The following is a 23298-nucleotide window of genomic DNA, read 5'->3' as shown; positions in this document are numbered from 1 at the left end:
TAGTTGTTGAATAAGCGAATGAGTGAATATGCCTTCCCTCCCACCCCGGGCCAGATACTGTTGCTTGGGGTTGAACATCCGATAGCACTTCTTTCACTCTCTCCCTTGTGATGGAGGGGCTGGAAGCCTGGAGGGTCCTAGTCGTACTTGTGGCCAGGGTCCGAATGCAATCCCTTTCTGCCAGATGGACAATCTGTGTGAGATCTGGAGGGCAAGGGGAACCAGGGAGATTCTTCTGCCACCAGCTGTGGTTGACACTCGGGTTCAGCGCGTGCTTGTAGAAGCCAGCCAGCTACCCAGTCCCCAGCGGCAGCTGTGATCCTGGCAGTGGCTTCTACATTTTCCTGCCCTCTGGATGACAGCTTTGGCAATGGGACCTAAATGCCTATTGGTGCCCCTGACTTTCACTCCTTCAACCCTTACACTGTTTTCTACAGTATCTGGAACGGCTTTTATTTTTACTACTGAGTTCTGATAGCTTCACAGATGGCATTCCCTTGAGGGCACGAAATGCTTTGTTCCTCTCCGCATATCCATACCTGCAGTGTCTGGATCACAGTGGAAACTAATAAAGATGATAAGGATAATAATAGCAAACAATGTTTAATAAGTGTCCAGCACTGTTCTAAGTGCTTTATGTCTATTAGCTTATTTAATCTACTCAATAACCCTGTGAGGCAGGTACTACTGTCTTCTTTTAGAGATTATGAAACTGAGAACAAATAAGTTAAACAACTTGCTTAAGAAATCACTGCATTACACGGTGGACTGAGGAGTCCTCAAACCTGGCTAGTTTAGCTCTCAAGTCTGTGCTTGTATCTAGTATTCTCTCCTGCCTGAATAGTGTTTGCTGAAGGACTTGAAGACTCAACCACTAAAATTTTATAATTCATTTATTATAAATGTCCTGTGTGCATTTATCATAAAAGAGCCGTTCACGATATTTTCCTTTAAGACTCTCAACCTTGAAAGATATTCCTGCAGCATCCGAAGAGTATATATATGCTTCTTGGGCTTAACTATTTTTTCTAGTGACTCATAAAAACAATGAAAAAATAAGGAGCCTGGATATTAGCATTGTAGGAAAGGTAAGAAGAACCATGGTAAAGAATATTCATAGGTTTCTTGTGAATTTCTTGACGCACATCGTTCTGCCTCTTGTCTGGGAGCACAAGCTAAAGCCAATGGCCATTGGATGCAGCAACTGTAGGGATTATCTCTTTCTTGTTACTGCGGCTTCTGCCAATTGGAGAATAAGCTTTCCCACCAAGACTCCAAAGGAATGGAGAAGAGAGTCAGGGAAGATGCAAAGACGCGTAAAGTAAAAAGTCTAAGTGGGAAAGGACTCAGCATCCAATCATTAACATTGTAGACAAAAGTGCACAATCTTCAAAGATGACCAGTGCATAAATCTGTGTGTGGGGGGTTGGTGAGGGGATGGGAAACAAACAAAAGAGGCATTGGAGGTATCTTTCTCTCCACTCCAGATGTCTCCCGACACACAGAGGGATCTACTAGTAGCCGTGGACAGGGCCGGCACTTATTCCTCAGGGGACAAGTGTCTTTATCTGATGGATGCATTTGGAAGGAAAATCTGAGCACAAACAGCCCAGCCCCTTCTTTCTCTCTTGTAAGTAAACCTGTCATTCTTCTCAGCTCCTCTGTATCTTAAATTTTAGAGGGCTCAACTCTGTCCATGGGGACGGGTCTGGACTTTGTCCACTGCTGATAGTGATGGGGAGGGTAAGTCTGTGCAATTCTGAGGTTCAGTACTGGGAAACCCACTTGTCTCAAGTTAAAAGCCACATTCCCCAGTAAAGAGCCACAGCCCTTACCTGCAATTACAAAATCCCCCCAGTGTTGAAAACAATTTTTTCCCCCAATTCATATGGCAGCAAAACCTGAAGTGACCTCAGTCGATGGTGGCAAAACCTGACCTTGATGGACATGACGCCACTTACAGTCCTTATTACCCCACTTAGAGCTATGTGTCCAATACAACAGCCAATAGTCACGTGAGTCTATTTAAATTTAAGTCAATTACTGTGAAGTATTAAAAATTCAAATTCTTAGTCATACTAGCCACATTTCAAAAGCTCAACAGCCATATGTAAATAGTGCTCTCACACAAAATAATGCAGATAAAGACCCTCAGCATTGCAGAAAGTTCTACAGTACAGCACTTAGTCATGTTTTCTTATAAACATATTCATATCTGGTTATCAGATATTAATAATAATAAACAGCATATGCACCATTTTCCCCCTAAATCTAAAAAAATGTGGAATTGCAAAATCGCATCTGGCCCACAGGACCACAGATAAGGAGTACTGGCCTGTTTCAGCTTTTATTAGTTATAAAGGCAATATTTGGTCTTTTTTCAGGTTTAGACTTTACCTATTATGGACTGAAGGACTGTATCCTCCCAAATTCACATGTTGAAGTCCTAACCCCCCACAGTGTGATGGTATTTTGGGGTGAAGCCTTTGGGAGATAATGGTTTAGATGAGGTCATGAGGGTAGGGTTCCATGATGGGACTACTGTCCTTAGAAGAAGAGACACAAGAGTTCTCTCTCCCCCATACGAGGATGAGGCAGAGACTGGAGGGATAAAGCCACAAGCCCACAGACGTCAAGGACTGGCGTCAAAGTAGGAAGAGGCAGAGAAAGTTTCTTCCCTAGAGCCTTCAGTGGGAGCACAGCCCTGCCAACACCTTGATTTCAGGCTCTAGACTCCAGAATAGTAAGACTATAGATTTCTGTTGTTTAAAGCCCAATCTATGGTAATTTGTTATGGCAACCCTAGGAAATTAAGACAGATTTTGGTACCAAGAAGTGGGTTGCTGCTCTAACAAATATCTAAGAATGTAGAAACAGCTCTGGAACTGGCTAGAGGCTAGAAGAGTTTTGAGGTGTGTGCTAGAAAAAGCCAAGCATGCCATGAAGGGACTGTTAAAGGAGACTCTGGTAAGAGCACAGAAATAAAAGAGGAGAGCTGGAGAGATGGCTTCTCAGAGAATACATAAACAATCATGACCAGACTATCGACGACAAAGGCCTTCTGGTGACTCTCAGAAATGAGAAACATGTTATTGGACAATGGAGAAAAAGTGACTTATAAAGTAGCAAATAACTGGCTGAACAGTGTTTTGTGGAAGGTAGAATTTAGAACCAATGAAACTGGATGTTCAGCTGAGGAGATTTCTAAGAAAGTATTGCAGGATTGGCTTGGTTTCTCCTAACTCTTTATAGTAAAATGAGAAAGAGATGAATTGAAGTAATAACTGTTAAGCAAAAAGGAACCAGAACTTGATGATCTTGAAAGTTCTCTGCCTATCCGTATTGCAAAAAACATTGTTCTGAAAAGAACAGTAAGGGTGTGGTCACACAACCATTTGGTAAAGAAATGAGTATATGTGTGAAGCATGGACCGTCCCCCCTTAACCCCCCTGCCCAGCAGAAACATGGCCAGTGTGAACTAGAGGAGACAGGTTGACAAAAAGGAAGGCTGTCAGACCTCTGAGGCCCTATAGGACTGGAAACGCAGGGCTACTGCCTGTGAACATGTGTTCTTCTTGAAGACAAAGGAAGAATGACCCCAAAGATTCAGAGGTCATCAGGGCTGCCTCCTTAGTTTCAAAGTTGGGGGAGGCATCACCTGGGCTTCAACAGGGGAGGTGGCCTCTGCCTAAAGATTTGGGGGCAGGGCCTCCTGGAGCCTGGGTGGGTGATTCCCTCCCGGCAGAGCCATAAAGATGAGACTGCCACCCCAGCACGTCCAGAAGGCAAAGCATCACATCAAAAAGGATTATTCTAGAGCCTTAAAACCTAATGGCATTTGCCTTGTCAGGTTTCAGATTTGCTTGGAACCCTTCATCCTTTTCTTCCTTCCAATTTTCCCAGTTTTCTCATTCCTTTCGGAATGGAAAACTTTATCCTACGCCTGTCCCCTCATGGTATCTTGGAAGCCTATAACTTATCTAACAGCTTCACAGCTGGAGGGGAATTTTGCTTCACGATGAGTCCTATCTGGAGTCTCACCCACATATTATTTAGTTGAGACTTTGGGCTTCAGACTTGAGAGTTGATACTACAACAAGACAAGGCTTTTGCAGTTGTTGGGATGCAATAAGTGTATTTGGCATGCCAGGAGGACATGAATTTTGAGGGAGGGTCAGGGGCAGAATGTTATGGATTGAGTGTTTGCCCCCCCGCCCCAGTTCATATGTTGAAGCCCTAACTCCCAATGTGATCATATTTGGAGGTGGGGTCTTTGGGAGGTAATCAGGTTTAGATGAGATGATGAAAGTCGAGTCCCCAATATGAGATGTGTCCTTATAAGGAAAGGAGCCTTGGGTAAGAAATGAAGCACAGAAGAGGAATACTATTTAACAGGCCCCTCCAATTTCAGTCACAGGGAGAGAACTGTGCAGGCTCCTCTCCTCTGCGTATTCACGGACAGTTCAATTCAGGCTAATCACAGTGGAGAAATTTATATGTGCTTTAGAACCACTGTTCCAAGGAGGTATAAGTGCCATTCTGGCAGAGAGACAGTGGTTAAATGACTGGAAAAATTCCAAGGATTAATAAAGATGCCACAGATGGGACTGCTACGTTGGTGGGAGGTGGGACTAGATGAAGTCCAAGGTCCATCCACGCAAGAGAACGGGGGACAGTTACTCCTCTCCCACACTGGTTCTTCTCGAGTGTCTATCACACAGTGGGGACAGGTCTGATGCAGATATGCTTTTGAATAGGAATGTGTCCTTCAGAGTTCAGAAAATCCTGTCATTTCCTTGAATGCTCCTATGGCTACCTTTTCATGGGGGTAAAGTGGGTCAGGGCAGCTATGGTTCCTTCCTGCTACTCAGCTTCTTGTGGCTGTCAGGCTTCAAGAGGAAGGCCAGCATTTTTGACTACAGCCAGCTGATTTTCTTGACCATATAGGTGTAAGACATTTACAGAAATCAGGCATGGACCTAAGTACCAAGAGAGATGTTTTGAGGCCCCTACAGGCTCCAGCTTGTTTCATTCTGCTAGATGAGTTCAGGCAACTAGCTTAACCTGGTGCCTCAGTTTTCTCCTCTGTAAAATAGGGAGAACACCCTCTGGTCTACCATCCTCACAGGGTTTGAGAACGAAAACCGAACTACTGACTGAGCTAACTTATGTTCTAAAAACATGTATTATCCTAATTACCGATAGGGAAATTTCATACAAGCTTTGTAAAGCAATCTAAGGGAGATCCTTTCTGGATTCTTAAAAGTACTGCTATGAGTTCAACACAGAGAAGCTTTTATTTAGAACATAAACTGCATTCCCGCTTGTAAAGAAAAGCATGAGATAAAATTCTTTGTCTTAATTTGACAGCGGAGAGGCTCTTGAGTATTGGCCAACAATCTAATACGGGATCGCACCAAAACACAACCATTTGCTTCCTGAGTCATATCCATAAAGATCTGGTGGGAAAGTGCTGTCTCTGACAGAGCATTTACGGAGATCGCAGAGCTTCATGTTCAGGCTCTTAAAAAAAATACCCATCTCTGTCTTTTCTATTTAATATACCCTTGGCTCTCCATTTGGGATAAAAGTTGAAGTCCTGCTCCTATTGCAATTTCTCAGGTAAGAGTCACATTTCTGGGCTTTTAAGATCAATGTTCAAGCTGCCCAGCTCAGTGACCAGAAGGCATGATTCACCCCCTCTCTTGTCTGCTGTCCTAATGTTAATACACGCTGAAGCTTCTACTGTATTTCAAGAAATGGGAAAACTTATAGAATCACATGTACTGGCTTAAGAAAAATGACATTAATCTTGAATATTAATTCAATATTAAGCTAACTTGATATAAATCCATTATCACTGATTTTTATCCTAGAAATTACAAATGTAAAGAAAAATAAACTACTAATGATATTAGCAGACTTTTCACTGTATTTCAAAACAACTTGTTTAAAGAAAAGTGTTACTTAACTGGTTTTACATCAGCACACTTAACACTTCTTATGAGGTTTTTTTTTAAGCTCAGGAAAATTAAATTCTCTCAAATACTGCTGTTTTATCAATATTTTTAAAAACAACACCGAAAACTTAAGTTGCAAACTTCCTTAGGTCCTTCAACATGCTGCACAGCCCCACAGTTTTCTTTATCCAGATTTAAGTAAAAAATCCTGTAAGACATAGTTCAGATGAAAGGAATTTTAAAGAATGTACTGCAGCTTTCAAAAAGCCTCCTTAATTACTAAGTGCTGTGAAACCAAGTTGTAAATTGATAAGAGGACAGTCATACCCTCCCTCAAAAGTGTACAGCCCTTCTAATACTAATCACTGTGGGTTATCTATTTGATTCTTTTCCCAATCCCTTTGTCATAAGGTGAACTGTACCTGAAATTTCTGCTACCGTTTTATGAAACAGTAATTTTTTTAGAAAGCTATTTTTTTATAGGTCCTCTGAATGCTTTTTACAGGCAACCAGAACCTTGGGTTTTGCAATGATGATTCTATCCATATGACTGTTAACTTTCTTTTTTTCCTTTACTTCTTTGTCAGAACCAAGGCTTGTTAGAGTGTAGCAAGTTTCCCATCTCACACGCCTATTTCAGTCTCCTATAAACTCATCTTAGGGCCAAACGCTTATTTTTCTGGGAAAGAGCAACTCTTACAGCTTTATCCAAGCCAAGTCAAATGCATCCTACTTTTTCTTCACTTACTGGGAATGAAAGTTAACGTTCAGGACTGTGAATTGATAGGCAGTGATGAGAGAAAACTGACTACCCGGAGCTCAGCCGCTGTGATTTGTGAATGCAATAAATCAACAAGTTTTCATTTAGCAGCTACCAGGGCCCCAGCCTTTAGCTGGAACACGACTGAGAAGGCCAAGTTCTAGACCGGGGCGATCTAGCCCAAGACCCAACTGTAGAGATGAACTCATCCTGAACGCTTCACCTGGAAACCAGCGTCAGCCTGTTTCGGGACCGCACAGCGCGTTTCCCCTAGATCTCTGCGGATCTTGGGTTCACAAGAGTCTCCTTAGCTCCCCAAGACAAAGGGTCCCACTAGCACACCGGCAAGAGGCAAGCCTCGGGGAACCCCATGCTCTCACTTCGCCTCGGCCTGAATAAGTGGCAGAGGAGGGAGCCCCCATTCAGGAATCTGCCGCGGAGCCGAGAGAGCGAGAGGACGTATTATTTGCGTTTCACGATAACCTCGGAGAAGAAACCGCTAAAGGAAAGAAAAACGGGGTGGGGGTGGGGAGTGGCAGGATGAAGCTTCCAGAAGCGTCTGTTAATACCTCGGACATTTCTTAGACCAAGGGAAAAGAACCCAGGGGGCGAGAAATAGGTGTCCCAGGGGAAGTCAGCAGGCAGAAGGAATGAGCGAGGGAAGAAGAAAAGTGATTCAAATTAAAGTCCCAAGCGCTCAGGACAGCCTCGGTATTAGCTAGAGAAAGGGAACGCCGGGGACGCACGGCGCGCCCGGCTGTGCCATGGCACTCTCTCTGGCTCCGCCGCGTAGACGTATAGAAGGACAGACGGACAAGCGCAAGCAAAGGACTTACCTTCAGGGTTGGCGCTGATGAAGACCCGGACGCTGCGGCCGGCTGGCATCAGGTGAGAAGGCAGGGCGGTGAGGTTCCCAGAGAAAGCCGCCCGCCGGAGCGCAGAGTCCCGGGGACAGGGCAGCTTGGTGCCCGCGCCGGCCGGCCACATTGCCTTCAGGGAGGAAGAGCCGCCGACTCCTGCTTCTCGGGTTCCTGCCCGCGGCTCCGCGGAACGGCTAGGTCGATCCCCGCAGGCGGCGCGGCTCAGAGCCGCTCCGAGCCCGAGGCGACGCGGGCGAGCTCACTGGCACACACCAAAGGCCGGCGGAGAGCGGCCATACGGGCCCTCGGGCCCCTCTCACCGCCGCCTCTGCCCCTCTGGGCGTCAGCCTTCGCTTGTTGCCAGGGCTCAGCGCAGTAGCGGGCGAGAGCGGGAGGTCAGCGTGCCGGCGGCTACGGGCGCGGCGCCTCTTTGCGCCAGGAAGCCGAGCCCATGGCCATGTCCCCGCCCGCGCCCGCCGCTAGAGGAGGGGGCGGTCAACGGGGCCCGGACAGAGAGGGCAAGTGGAGCGGACCAAACTTTATCTACAAAAGGCGTCTGGAGTTTATCGCCAGCCGCCTCCCGTGGGGCACAGGAATATCCCGCCACTTAAATTAAGGGCGGTTCTGTTGCGGGGGGCCTCGGGCTGCCAGGGGTCTCCCTGGCTTCTCTGAGGGCGAGCCCGGGCGCTCCTGGCTGCCTCTTCGGTGGATGACCAGAAAGAAATTAGCCCGAGATTTCTGCTACTCCTCCTCCAACTCTACTAAGGGTCAAACAAGCCCTGAGCATTTTCCAAAACGCTCGCATCCCGGCGTCTGCGCGTTTTTTTTGCCTAAGTGCTGGGAATTCCGCCTCAAAGTTAGACGCACCACGGAGCCCGGACTCCCAGGGATCGAAGCACCAAAACTCGGGACCGTCTCGTGCGTCCTGGAGGGAATATCACCGTCGCCGTTTCTCTTGGCGCAGGTGGCGAGTCCTGCCGCTCCGTTCACTCCCCACGCCCAGCAGAGCCGGGGGTTTTTATAGCGAAGCAGCGCCGCTCACGTGCTCCTCGCCGCGTGCTCACGGAACCTTTTCTAGAGCCGATCTCCGCAGCGAGCCCTCCCGAGGTCTCTAAGTATCCAGGGGTTATTTCCTGCTCCCGCCCGGGCGCATCCCCGGGCCATTCCGCCAGCCCGGAGGCTCCGGGGCCCCGCCGCACGGGAGGATGCCGGGAGCCCCGCGCGCCCTAGCGGGCGCCTGGGCTCCGCAAACCAGTGTGGACTCGGGGGAGCGCCGCCCCGCGCAACGTCCCGCAAAGTGCAGGTGGCCACGGATTGGAGCCAGGTGCGAGAGATCAGAGTTGGCGTGGAGCAGCTTTTCCAAGTTCGTGCAGAGCGTGAGTTGGCTCCACCTGACGCTGATCCAACGTGGCCAGAGCGCATGGGGGACTGTTGCCTGGGGTCGGGGCGTGAGGTGGACAGTGCAAGGAGTCTGATCCACGTCCGGGGTGACGTGAGATATAAAGGGACCGAGCCATAAAATTGCCATCTCCGGGCCGCACTTCATTGCACCTCCAAAATTCTGCAAATCCCCGGGGCACGAAGGAAGTGTGATTGTGCTGTGGGGTGGCGGAAGTGAGCAGGGCGTGCTTAGAGCCTTAAACTGGACTTTGGTCTCCAAACCCCTTATGTTGAGCTTTAGGGCAGGAACTCCTGGCTTTTAGAGAGGAAGAATAGCTTTTCCAAATCTTTGAGATTGGGGAGGGGCGGGTGGGCACAGGGTGAAGGTAGCTCAACTGCTGGTTTTAGCCTCTCACCTGGGGCTTCTGCTGTAGGCAGCTCCTGGCCTCCTCCTGGCCTGCACTTCTTCTGGGCCCAGCTGGTGGCAGTGAAGTCCTACGCACGGCTGTTTATTTTGTCACCCCGCCGCATCACCAGCACACACTTTCTGGGGTAACCTTTTCGGAGAATTGGGTCTCTGGGTTTTTAAGGCTACCTCTTCAGTACTGAGAACCAGGGGGGCAGACAGCAGTCCTTACTTTGTAATAATTTGATGCAACCAATAAAGAAAACCTTGAACGTGCCAATGTATTAGTTCAACTGATCCCATTTAACAAATTATCTCCTTCCTCTCTCCAACCTCATTACTCCCAGGTGGGAACTTTCTTCAGCAGTAAGGATAACTCTCTGAAAGCTCTCCTGATGTCCCAGGAGGTTCGGACTGGGCTCTCTGGAAGAGGTTATGAATATACAGTGTCTATTACAGTATCATCCTTTATGAATATACAGTATTTGTTACTGGAGAAAGGAGAGCCAGGACCACTTTATGCCTGATCTCAGTGTTGTTTATGAGACTGATGAGGAGTTGCCAGATTGTCAAGGGCTCACCCGCCTTCCCCTCCTTCTCGTCCACCCACCCCCCGCCCACCCCACCCCCCACCCCGCCTCCTTATCTGGTGGTTTCTCTCTTAAAAATCAAACTAGTGGGGCTTCCCTGGTGGCGCAGTGGTTGAGAGTCCGCCTGCCGATGCAGGGGACACGGGTTCGTGTCCCGGTCTGGGAAGATCCCACATGCCACGGAGCAGCTGGGCCCGTGGGCCATCGCCGCTGAGCCTGCGCGTCCGGAGCCTGTGCTCCGCAACGGGAGAGGCCACAACAGTGAGAGGCCCACGTACCGCAAAAAAAAAAAAAAAAAAAAAAAAAAATCAAACTAGTGTTTGTGTCTTCTGACCTTTGTTTCAGATCTCAAAGTGTTTCACTTTCTTAGGATGACTTTGGGATTTTGGGCAGCCTCTATAACCTAATTAAGTGTTCTAGACAGGCCGAAGTTTAGCAGCTGCCAGTGTCACTGCAGACCAAGGATGCAGAGGAGAGAGAATTGCACGGTATCTGTGGGACCAAGCTTCCAAAGGCTCCCAGCACAGCCAGCTTTGCGTCAGGTTGAGCCGGCTGCTGTCTTTGGGTTATCAGGGCGGTTTCTACCTAAGGATACCCAACCTCCCCCTGCCCGCCCCCAAATGCACACTTCTACCTTCTTCTATTCTGTCTCTTGTTAACATTGGATAGCCTAAAAACAGGGATTCATTCATTAGCATGCAGATGGCATAAGGGAAGAGTCACTCATGGTGCAAACATTTTGTTATGAATTAACTAGATCTGTTTCCCACCCTGAGGAACTGTAGGCTGTACAAGTGGAGGGTGGGGAGGGAGAGAAACTGGAAAGGGAAGGGAAAGAGTGGGCATGAATGTGGAAGGCAGGCCCTGACTTACAGTATGGAGACTGCTCTGTTTTTATCTGTTTAAAATACTTTACAAACATGTTATTATTACTCCCATTTTACACACACAAAAAAAACAAGGCTCAAAAAAGAGAAATGACTTACCCAAAGTCATATAACTAGTTAACGCTTGAGCCGGGATCCAGGTACTGGGGCCCCTGTCTCAGTAGTCTTTCTAACACAACACCTTTGTTTTCTAATTTTGCCCAGGTCTGACCCTGGCTGGCATCTTCAGTAACCCGAAAAATAGGTGTTCAGGCCTGTGTTCACAGGTGTGGAAGGCTGGTTATCACAGACCAAATAGGAAAGAAGTTCTGCCACAAGATCACACAAGACTAGACTCTTCCAACTTGTAGGATGTTGATCTGATGACAAAGACTTCCAAATTCCTTGTTTTCCTTGGGTCCTGTCTTTTCCTCATAAGACCACAGGTAAACCCATACCATCCCTGAAGTTGGCTGGAGCATCTAGAAAAGCACCTAGAAATAGAAATAGGAAAATAAATATACGTGAAAAATGGGCTTGGGACCAAGCTTGTGATCAGGAACAGGTCTTCCCCTCTCCATCCTCTCACTCACCCAACTTTGCAGGCCAGAGGACCACAGAGAGGTTACTATCTTTAAAAACAGTGATGCCAGCCCTTGATAAAACAGGGCTGCTCAAAGGTTAAATTACTGCAAGGTTCATTCTACTCGTAAAGCTAGAAGGATTCTTTGCAGTCAAGGAATCCAACTCCCCTTAGTATATAGATAGTGCCCCTGCCACAAAGTAATTTTATAAAACAGGAAGAAAGAAAACTGTCTAATAATATTGATATGTTAAGCGTCTGTAAGCTAGACACTGTATAAAGCTTTTAATAGGTTTCTCATTTAATCCCACTGTATCTGGGATCTGGGCCAAATACCTCCCATCTTCGCACTTGATGTCCCTTCTTGGACACAGTTGTCCCTTGTATACCTCTTGTGATGTATGTGCAGGTTGCTTGTTCCAAAGTCCATGGTATGCAAATGTACCTCACCTACTTCCCTTTCCTGTGAAAGCTGGTGATTTTTCACCCAGCTACATGGCTGTATCACATGTTCAGTTCATTCTGCTTAGATAATGGGTGTGGTGATCATAAAGAACATTGACTCTGACCCAGCAGAAGGAAGATACATCATCCAAACTGTATTTACCTGCATGTACATTTGCATTTCTGTACATCAAATATTCTGGCCTGAATGCTTCTGGACCGGTGTTCTGCATTTTTCCTATTGTGGATAGAAGTGGAAATAGAGCCCCTAGTGTTATAAAGATGACCAAATTAACACACCATACTACTGTATTACACAAAATCTAGCCAGTGACGCCAACCATGTGTTTTTGTGTTTCCCAAACTTGCAGAAGTGTTTTAAACTTAATGTTACATTAAAGTTCACAGTTGCTCCCTGATATGGGTGATAAATATTTGAATCTCTGCTAAAATGAGAAATGGATTATGCAGGGTCACTCAAGCAAGGAATCTGTTTTCCAGAGTTCCAGCTCAGGATATAATCCAGACCATCAGGAACCCACTTACTTGTTTACAAAATGGAAATTTTCAGTTTATGTGAGATTTGTCAGCGTAACAATTTGCCAACAGAGATTGTTGATTCAGAGGTGTCTGCAGTATGATAGAATTCACAGCAGCTTGGTTTTAAATAAAGTTACACCTTTCTGAAATTGCTATCTGATGTCTTCATGACTCAGAAATTCTAACTTTATATCCACCCCCTTCCAATTCTGTGTAATGTATTTTCTGAACAGTCTGCCTCTTACAACCTTCTATACAATTACATTGTTATGAGAGCACTATGTACGTCATACAAAGTAGAAGAAAGTAAGGTAAGTTTCTTAATAAAAAATCTGTATCATGACATTAGTCACAAATACAGTACCTTTAGACACCCTCTTCTCTCTTCTTCCATCATCTGATACTTATTTGGAAATCACTCTTTACAAAGCACTTTCATACCTGTTAACTCATTTTGATTCTAACCCTGTGAAGTAGGTTCTGGATTAACTATACTCCACCCTACTTCCCATTTTTCTAATATGAAAAAGCGGATCAAGCAATTTTAATGGCATGTCCAAGTTCACTCAGTTGGTGGATGGTAGAACCAGTCTAAAAACTGGATCTCTGAACACCAAACTATAGGTTAATTATAATATACCACGTGGCTACCAATATATAACACGATCCATTTGGCCAAATTGATAAACATCATTTCCATTTTCTATACATTTTATACTAGTTGTTAGGAAAACCAAATAATATAGTGTATAAAACACTCTGCTTAAATGGCAATGTTAGGTACATTTACATTGGTTTTTATATTTTTACTGAACAAAAGCTAAATCCATATCATTGAATTCTATTAACAGCTCAGTTTTATGTGTTTTTTTGTTTGTTTTTTTTTGTGGTACGTGGGCCTCTCACTGTTGCGGCCTCTCCTGTTGCGGAGCACAGCACGCAGGATCAGCGGCCATGGCTCACGGGCCCAGCCGCTCTGCGGCATGTGGGATCTTCCCAGACCAGGGCATGAACCCGTGTCCCCTGCATCGGTAGGCGGACTCTCAACCACTGCGCCACCGGGGAAGCCCACAGCTGAGTTTTAAAGATGAGTACAACAGGCTCAGAGAGCTTAAATGAGTTTGTTTGAATATATACCCAGGAGTGGGATTGCTGGGTCATGTGATAGTTCTATTTTTAATCTTTTGAGGACCCTTTATACTGGTTTCCATAAAAGCTGTACCAATACACCTTCCTACCAACAGTGTACAAGGATTCTCTTTTCTCCACATCCTTGCCAACCCTTGTCTTTTATTTTTTAAATAACAACCTTCCTAATAGGTGTGAGGTGATATCTCATTGTAGTTTTGATTCACATCTCCCTGACAATGATTTTTTCATTGTCATCATTTTTTCATTGGTGTCTTTTCATATATCTGTTGGCCATTTGTATGTCTTCTTTGGAGAAATATTGATTTAGTTCCTTTGCCCATGTTTTAATTGGGTTATTTAATTTTACTTTTTTTTTTGCTATTAAGTTGTATGAGCTCCTTATATATTTGGGGTATTTATCCCTTATAAGATATATGGTCTACAAATATTTTCTCCCATTCTGTTGGTTTGTTGATGATTTCCTTTGCTGTGCAGAAGTTTTTAGTTTGATATAATGTCACCTGTTTATTTTTGCTTTTGTTGCCTGTGTTTTTGGTGTCATACCCAAAAAAAATCATTGCTAAGATCAATAGATAAAACAATCCTAAAATTCATATAGAAGCACAAAATTCTCTGAAGAGCCAAACCGATCTTGAGCAAGAAAAACAAAGCACATTTGTTTTTCAAATCACATTTCCTGATTTCAAATTATAGTACAAAGTTATAGCAATCAAAACAGTACAGTTCTGGCATAAAAACAGACACATCAACCAATGGAACAAAATAGAGAGCCCAGAAATAAACCCATGCATACACAGTCAACTAATCTTTAACAAGGGTGCCAAGAATACAAAATGAGGAAAGGATAGTCTCGTCAGTAAGTGTTGTCAGGAAAATTAGATATCCATATGCAAAAGAATGAAAATGTCCCCTTTTCTTACAACATGAAGAAAAATCAACTCAAAATGGATTAAACCTAAGACCTGAAATTGTAAAAGTCCTAGAAGGAAAACAGAGGGGAAAAGTCGTTTTTAAAAATGATTTGAACACTACTTGCTGGGTTATAAGATACTCAGGAGAGTAAAACTATAATAAATAGGAAGTGGTAAGTCAACATAGAATTTTGCCACCTTTTCTGAATAATTGTGCTAATAAGGATATGACAATAAAATTTACTAACCATAATCCAATATGTGGTCCAATTCAATTCAAAGAATAAACTATCATTTGAAATCAAGTGTTTGCTTTATATATGGTTTAGATAGAAAATAATAAATCAGCCATCTGCCCAATACAGGGTTTTTGGTGGAAAACAACAGAACTGGTGCTGATTGGCTTAAGCATATAAGCAATTTTCTGGAAAATTATTGGATAGTAATAACATTGCTGGGAGGGATGAAAAACCAGGCTTGGAAAATGGGAGGGGACCAGAAGAGGTCAGCTCATTGGATCCACAACGTAGTGTCACAAGAACAGACACTTAGCACTGACACTGCTGCTGCTGCAGCCTGAACGCTGCAGTACACCCCTGCCACCACCAGTACCATTCGCTGGATACCACCACTGGCACCATTGCCACTGGGCACTAGATGTTGCCATCACTATTGCCCTGTAATCTTCACTCTGGATTCTGAGGCCAGGAAGCCAGGGAGAGTGACTATCTGTCCTGCATCTAGACGCAGGCAGTACAGAGTTTTCTAAACACTAGAAGGAGGTTCAGAGGTCCGATGGTTAAAACCTTTACACACCTCCCCGAGCAAGTGTACAGTGTCTGTTCTTATATGGCCCAGAACATCTGGATGCTGTGGACAAGGGATGAATTGAATGCTTTTTGTATTTCTAGAATAAAATTAGGATAATGATGCTCTACCTCTTTAAGACTCAGATACCTGAAAAAGCTCACCTCTCTTGGACCACAACCAAGAATAACAAAGTGAGCTAAGAACAATCCTCTAAGCAACCACACTATATGTTACAACGTTCACACACTGTTGCTCGCTCCCTTGACTCGTGGGAGATCCCAGAGGCTCTCTGTCAGGGTCTCTTCACATGTACTATATTCACAATTCAAACAAGCTGGGTTTTCCTGGTTGGCAGAACCACAGCAGATTCGAGACAATGAATTGGAAGAGGAAGGGATGCTATCTGGAAATGAGAAATGACTGTTCACAGCAGAGTCAGAAACCATATGACAGCAGAGGTAATATGTACATACACACACACACACACACACACACACACACACCAGTCAGTGATCTAGGGACCACTTAATTTTGGAACAGTAGAACTATATACATCTCAAAATGGGACAGACAAAGAATGAATAGATCCTGAAATTGAGACAGACTAACTTCAGGATATTGCAAGTACTTGGGGATAATTTTCAGCAGCAAAAACTTAGAGAGTTTAGACAGAAAGGCAATTGGCACTTGTGATATCCAGTAGTAAACATCAAGTAGTTGGAGATCAATAGCAAATGAAGAAGGCAGAGATTCAGTTCTCTTATCTCCAAGAAGAACATTGTAGGGCACTTTTACTTAAGTGCCTGAAGCAGTGGTGGTGGTAGCAGTAGTAGTAATAGTAGTAGTAGTAGTAGTAGTAGTAGTAGTAATGCCAATGACAATAATAGTAATAAAGTAAACACTTAAATGACTTTCACTGGGCTAGATATGGTTCTATGAGTTTATAGACATTAACTTATTTAATTCTAAGCTGTCATCCCTTAGAAGAAGGCACTATTATTATTCCCATTTTCCATATGAGGAAACTGGGGTGAGGTAATGTCAAGATGCTTGCTTAGATCACGCAGGATGTGGTGGGGTATGTACTTTAATGCAGGCAGTCTGGTTCCAGAGTCTGAGTTTCAAACATTATGATATACTCCATCTCCAGAGGCTAGGTAGCATATACCAACGTAATTATCCAGGCAAAGGAGAACTAGCTCAAGACAAGGAAAATAGGAGGAAACTCAGGTTGCAAAATTTGTCTTAAAGGTAAGGGAATGGAGGTAATAGTCAATGAATGTTTACTCTGTGTTGCATTCATTACCTTCATTATCTCATACGGTCTTCAATATGCCATATGATACTGTTACTCGTTTTACAAAGGAACAATTTGAGGCTTGGAGAGGTTAAGTAATGATCCATCCTCACAGAGCTTGTTAAGCAATGAAGCTGGGATTCAATCTCCATTCACTTTCTGCTACAGGGGGGCACTGCCTTTAAACAGTGCAAAAGCCAGTTGCAAGAATGAGGTATTAAACTTGTCCATTCATATATTCATCCATTTTATTTATTTGCTTGTTTTATTTGTTCATTTATTCTTTAAACACTTCCTGTTAAGCATTTCTTTGTTCCAAGGACAAACCCTGTTCTCAGGCAGTCCAATCTAGTATGGGACTCCAAAAAGATGTTATCTGTGTAGAGGAAGACTCTAATGAAATGACCATCAATCAGTTTAGAGGTTTCTTAAACATTACTAAACCCAGTAAGACAAGTACATACTTGAAAAGACATCAGTTGACACTCTAGGATAAAAGGGCTGCATGGAAGCAAAGAGTCACAATGCCCAACAATGCAAGAGCAAGAATCTAAAAGGGGTTTCATGGGCTTTACTCAAAAGGGTAGTGGGCTATAATAGCAGGATGTAGGTTTTGGAAACAAATTGATAAATGCGGGTTCCAATACTGGCTTCGACATTTAGAAATTGTGGCTATAGCCTAATAAATTTTCTTCTCTAAGCCTCAGTGCCCTTCTCTGTGAAATGGACATGAGTTGACTACTTTTCAGTGGTGAACAGTAAACGTGTTAAAGGACTTAGCACAGTGCCTGGTATTCAGGGATGGTGATTATTATTAGAAGAGAAGCCCAGCTAGACATAGTTAATTTAAAAGGGGATCGTGACAACAAAACTATGTCAGTTTTTAAAACTTTGTAATTTTTAAAAATTTTAATTTATATTGATAAGGTCTAGTAAAAACAAACAAACACAATCAAACAAACCATTCAATGACTACAATTCCATTTGAGGAATTTTGGCTGTTTGTGTCTTGTTTCGTGTGTTTGGGGATGAGGTTTGCAGGTCTACCAAAAGGAGCTGAGGACGTTGGATTTTACTCTACAGGCAGTCTAGGTGAGATGAGAAAATCTAGGTAAGACGTGAGCTAGAGCAACATGAAAAATGGCAAGAGAAGTACATTGATTCCTGGGCCTGTGGCAAAGCAGAAAAGGAGATCACAGAATGTCAGAAGCTATCATCTTGCAATTTAAAAGTGGAAAACTCATACTGTTCCTGATATTGAGGTCCAAGATCAAAACAGAGCCAGGAACAAGGCTCATAATAGATTCATGCTCATTAGCTAGTAAATATCCTTCAGCTAGGAGTTGGGGGACTCTAGGAGCCTGGGTCGATGCAGTGTAGGTACTGCTGAAGCTCTCAATGTGAACAGAGGAGGGATCTGGGAACAGGCAGCATTAATTACTTCTTAGCTCTGGCACTTGCTAGTTCCTCTCTAGGCTTTAGCAGTAGCCAGTAGCCTCTGGATTGATCTTTCCATCTTCATTCTCAACTCTCCAGTACAGCTTTTCACAAATATTCTGCTCTTAACTTTTATTTCCTGTCTTCTCTCTACTCTTCATTTACCGATTAACTTTGACTAAATCAAGGGGTAAAACTCAGTATTGTAGTTTTTGGTACTGAATGGCTTCACTTCCATCCTTCAAGGCTTATCCTTTCCAAGTCACTCTCACAAAAGCCTTCCCTGATTTTGCTAACTAAATGGAATCCATCTCTGTTTTGCTCCATCTAATGTTTGCATTACTGATATAAAGGCAAGGTTATGCTGCAATAACAACCAACCTCAAAATCTCTGGGATTCTTTTCTTCAGTATCGTACCAGAAGTTCTAGAGAGGGCAATTAAGAAAGTAAAATAAATAAAAGACATTAAATTAGAAACAAAGAATAAAACTTTATATTTGCAGACAACATGATCTTCTATGCAGAAAATCCCAAGAAAGCTACTAAAAAATACTAGAATAAATTCAGCAAGGTTACAAAAATCAATTGCACTTCTATACACTAGCAATGAATAATACAAGAAAGAAATTAAGAAAGCAATTTCACTCACAATAGCATCCAAAAGAGTAAAAGCTCATTAAAAAAAACTTAGCAAAATAGGTATAAGACCAAAAGCAACAAGACATTGTTGAAAAAAATAAAGGAAGATCTAAATGAATGAAGATACTTTATGTTCATGGATCAGAGGATTCAGTATTAAGATGGCAATACTCCCCAAATTTATCTACAGATTTAATGCAATTCCCTGAAATTCCAGCTGGTCTAATTCCTTCCCTCCTTCCCCCTTCCTTCCTTCCTCCCTCCTTCCCTCCCTCCCTCTTTCTTTCTTTCCCTTTCTTTCTTTCTTTCTTTTTCTTTCTTTCCTTCTGCAAAAATTGACAAGCTTACTTTAAAATTCATGGAAATGCAAAACCTACACTAGTCAAATCAATCCTTAAAAAGGAATGACAAGATTGAAGGACTTACACTACCAACCAGATTTTAAAACCTATTACAAAGCTACAGTAACTATGTGTGGTACTGGCATAGAATAGATACATGTGTGGTACATATATACAATGGAATATTACATAGCCATAAAAAGGAATGAAATTGGGTCATTTGTAGAGATGAAGATAGACCTAGAGTCTGTCATACAGAGTGAAATAAGTCAGAAAGAGAAAAACAAATATCATATATTAACGCATATATGTGGAATCTGGAAAAATGGTACAGATGAACCTATTTGCAGGGCAGGAATAGAGACGCAGATGTAGAGAATGGACATGTGGACATGGCAGGGGAAGAGGAGGTTGGGATGAATTGGGAGATTAGGATTGACATATATACATTACCATGTGTAAAATAGATGGCTAGTGGGAACCTGCTGTATAGCAGAGGGAGCTCAGCTTGGTGCTCTGTGGTGACCTAGATGGGTGGGATTGGGGTGGGAATGGGAGGGAGGTCCAAAGGAGGGGATATATGTATACATATAGCTGATTCACTTTGTTGTACAGCAGAAACCAACACAACATTGTAAAGCAATTATACTCCAATTAAAAAGAGAATAGAATTAGAAGAATAGAATTAAGAGACCAGAAAGAAATTCTTATGTTTATGATCAATTCTTTTTGATGAAGGTGCCAAGACAATTCAATAGGAGAAATAAGAATCTTTTCAACAAATGGGTCTGGGGCAACTGGATATCAATATGCAAAAGAATGAATTTAGACCGCTACTTCACACCACACATAAAAATGTACTTGAAATGGATCATAGATCTAAAGGTAAGAGCTAATGCTATAAAACTCCTACAAGAAGTCATAGGAGTAAATCTTTGTGACCTTGGCTTAGGCAAAGTTTTCTTAGATATAACATCTAAAGCACAAGTGATAAAAGAAAAAAATCAAAACATTGGACATTGTCAAAATTAAAAACCTTTGTCTTGCAAACATATCATCAAGAAAGCGAAAGGCAACCCACAGAATGGGAAACAATATTTGCAAATCAAATATTTGATAAGGGACTTGTGTATAGATTATATAATGGATTTTTCTAACTCAATAATAAGAAATATACCAGTTATAGGGGCTTCCCTGGTGGCGCAGTGGTTGAGTATCTGCCTGCTAATGCAGGGGACACGGGTTCGAGCCCTGGTCTGGGAGGATCCCACATGCCGCAGAGCAACTGGGCCCGTGAGCCACAACTACTGAGCCTGTGCGTCTGGAGCCTGTGCTCCTCAACAGGAGAGGCTGCGATAGTGAGAGGCCCGCGCACCACGATGAAGAGCGGCCCCCGCTTGCCACAACTGGAGAAAGCCCTCGCACAGAAACCAAGACCCAACATAGCATAAATAAATAAAAATAAATTAATAAACTCCTACCCCCAACATCTTCTTAAAAAAAAAAAAAAAGAAGAAATATTCCAGTTATAAAATGATCAAAGAATTTACTAGACATTTCTCCAAAAAAGATTTACAAATGATGAACAAGTACATGAAAGAATGAACATCATTACTCACTAGGGAAATGCATATCAAAAGTACAGTAAGAAAAAAAAAAGTACAGTAAGATACCATTTCATACCCACTTAAATGACTATAATAAAAAAAAGACAATAGCAATTGTTGGTAAGGATGTGAAGGAACTGGAATATTTAAGCATGCTGATGCAAATGTAAAATGATGCAGTCACTCTGTTTTTGTTGTTTTTAAAAAATAATTAATTAATTTTTAAAACTGCATTGGGTCTTCGTTGCTGCACATGGGTTTCCTCTAGTTGCAGCGAGCGGGAGCTACTCTTCGTTGCGGTGCGCGGCTTCTCATTGCAGTGGCTTCTCTTGTTGCAGAGCACGGGGTCTAGGCTTGCGGGCTTCAGTAGTTGCGGCTCGCAGGCTCTAGAGCACAGGCTCAGTAGTTGTGGCTCATGGGCTTAGTTGCTCCACAGCATGTGGGATCTTCCAGGACCAGGGCTCGAACCCGTGTCCCCTGCATTGGCAGGCAGATTCTCAACCACTGCGCCACCAGGGAAGTCCCTGATGCGGTCACTTTGGAAAGTAGTTTGGCAGTTCTTCAAAATGTTAAACATGATTATCATATGATCCAGCAATTTCACCTAGAGCAATTCTAAGATAAACAAAAATATATAACAACACAAACTTTTACAAAAATGTTTGTAACAGCATTACTCATAAATGCCAAAAAGTGGAACAATGCAAATGTCCAACACATGGTGAATGGATAAACAAAATGGGTACATACATACAGTGTATTCAGCAATAAAAAGGAATACATTACTGAGAAATGCTACAACATGGATGAATCTCCAAAATAATCTGCCTGGTGAAAGAAAACAGTCACAAAAGACCACGTATTGTACACGTCAATTTATGTGAAATGTCCAGAATAGGTAAATTTATAGAGACAGAAGTAGATTAGTGACTGCCTAGGGCTGGGAAGATGAAGGAGAAATGGAGAGTGAGTGCTCATGGGTATGAGAGTTCTTGTTGATTAAATCTTCTAAATGATGTTGTTCTGATAAAAGTGTTCTAACATTAGATTATGGTGATGGTTATACAACTTTGTAGATGTACTAAAAACTACTGAATTGTATACTTTAAACAGGAGAATTTTGTGGTATATAAATTATACCTCAATAAAACTGTTTAAAAATCAGTGTTTTAACACAACAAAAGTTTCTCACTCATGCTGCATATCCAGTGAAGGCTGGGAGAGGAGCTTTGCTCATAGTGGACACTTTAAAACCCTGGCTGATGGAAACACTACTTTCTCATATACTTCTATGATCACTAAGGTAGAATAAAAGGAATGTGGTGAATTGCCTTATTGGCCCATAAGACCTCCACCTGGAAGTTATACACATCACTTCAACTCATGTTTCATTAGCCAAAAGAAGTCACATGATCACACCCAACTTTAGAGAGGGTAATTTCAACTCAACTATATACCTAGGAGAAAAGAACTGGAATATTTGTGGAGTATTTTAATGAACACCACATTGGTCTTATCTTCTTTCCTAGGTTTTAGTTCCTGAGCACAGTGATACCATATTTCCTCACTGCCATAGTTTCCTTAAGTTCTGTTTTTTCTTTTTGAATAAGATGGAGGTATTTACATGAGTAAGATTAAAAAGAACACACACACACACACACACACACACACACACACACACACACACACACCAGTCTAGAATAGTACTTTCTTCACAGTAAATGTTTCATAATTATGTGTCAGTAGAATAAATGAACATGAAATGATTAAGCAACAGTGCAGAGCCATGCGTGATTAATCGCCCAACGTGTGGCTTAAGGATGAGTACAGTAGGAGTTCGGAAAAGAGGAGATCAAAGTGAGTGGAGGTGGTAGATGCACAGTAATGGGTGTTCCCAATCTCTATCTCTGGTATCAGTTCAGATGGATCACTAAGAACTGCTGCAGTGACCCAGATGGACGGTGTTATCTGTGTCACAGTTTGTTTTCTTCCCAGATATGGGTTGGGCAGAGACCTGCGAGCTTAATTAGGGCAGTAAAGAATAGGATCCAAATCACTTAACCTTTCTGAATCTCATTTTACAAATCAAGATTGTCAAATGTAGCTGTGTAATGCCTTAAAGCCCTGTGATTAAATATGCTATTAGTATTGTATGCAAAATCTATCAGAGAGTAAAACAGTACTTCACGCGTATGGAGTTGTTGAATATGTCAAAGCTTTAATAGCTGTCTGGAGTTAAACCTGTGTTCCGCTGAATTTAGAGTTTTCACAGACATGCTTTAATGAAGAAACCCTTCTTTCCAGAAATTCATTAGGCTGTTACACATACACTTGAGTCATTTTTACATCATGAAGAGGTTACTAAATTAAAAGGATTGCTGAGAGTACTTTCAAGGCATTGCTAATTCTTTCAATGTATATGGACTTTCAAGCAAAAATTTAATGCTGTGTTGACTGGAAGAAATCAAAATCTCTCCTTCCTTCACATTCTTATTAGATATATATCTTAATTAATTTCAATTCTTAAGGGAAGGACCTTTTCCCTCAAGAAAGCTTTTTACATGTCCATTGTCAGTACTGGTTGTTTTTTTTATATATGTATTTTTTTATTTTATTTATTTATTTTTGGTTGTGTTGGATCTTCATTGCTGCACATGGGCTCTCTCTAGTTGCGGTGAGCTGGGACTACTCTTCATTGTGGTGCACAGGCTTCT

General features: G+C 42.7%; 1 protein-coding gene across 1 annotated transcript in view; it reads right to left on the bottom strand.

Moving 5' to 3' along the window:
- The window catches only part of NWD2 (NACHT and WD repeat domain containing 2), a 201637-nt gene extending 193625 nt beyond the window's left edge, over positions 1–8012 (bottom strand). Inside the window, exon 1 of the mRNA XM_032632883.1 lies at positions 7557–8012. Within this exon, the coding sequence (XP_032488774.1) occupies positions 7557–7707 (151 nt within the window). The 5' untranslated portion in view covers positions 7708–8012. The remainder of the gene's footprint in view (positions 1–7556) is intronic.
- Between the last annotated feature and the right edge of the window lie 15286 nt (positions 8013–23298).

Source organism: Phocoena sinus, chromosome 5 (genome assembly GCF_008692025.1).
Source record: "Phocoena sinus isolate mPhoSin1 chromosome 5, mPhoSin1.pri, whole genome shotgun sequence".
NCBI lineage: Eukaryota > Metazoa > Chordata > Mammalia > Artiodactyla > Phocoenidae > Phocoena > Phocoena sinus.
The sequence above is the reverse complement of the archived record's forward strand: the minus strand, read 5'-3'. Positions and strand labels throughout refer to the sequence as shown.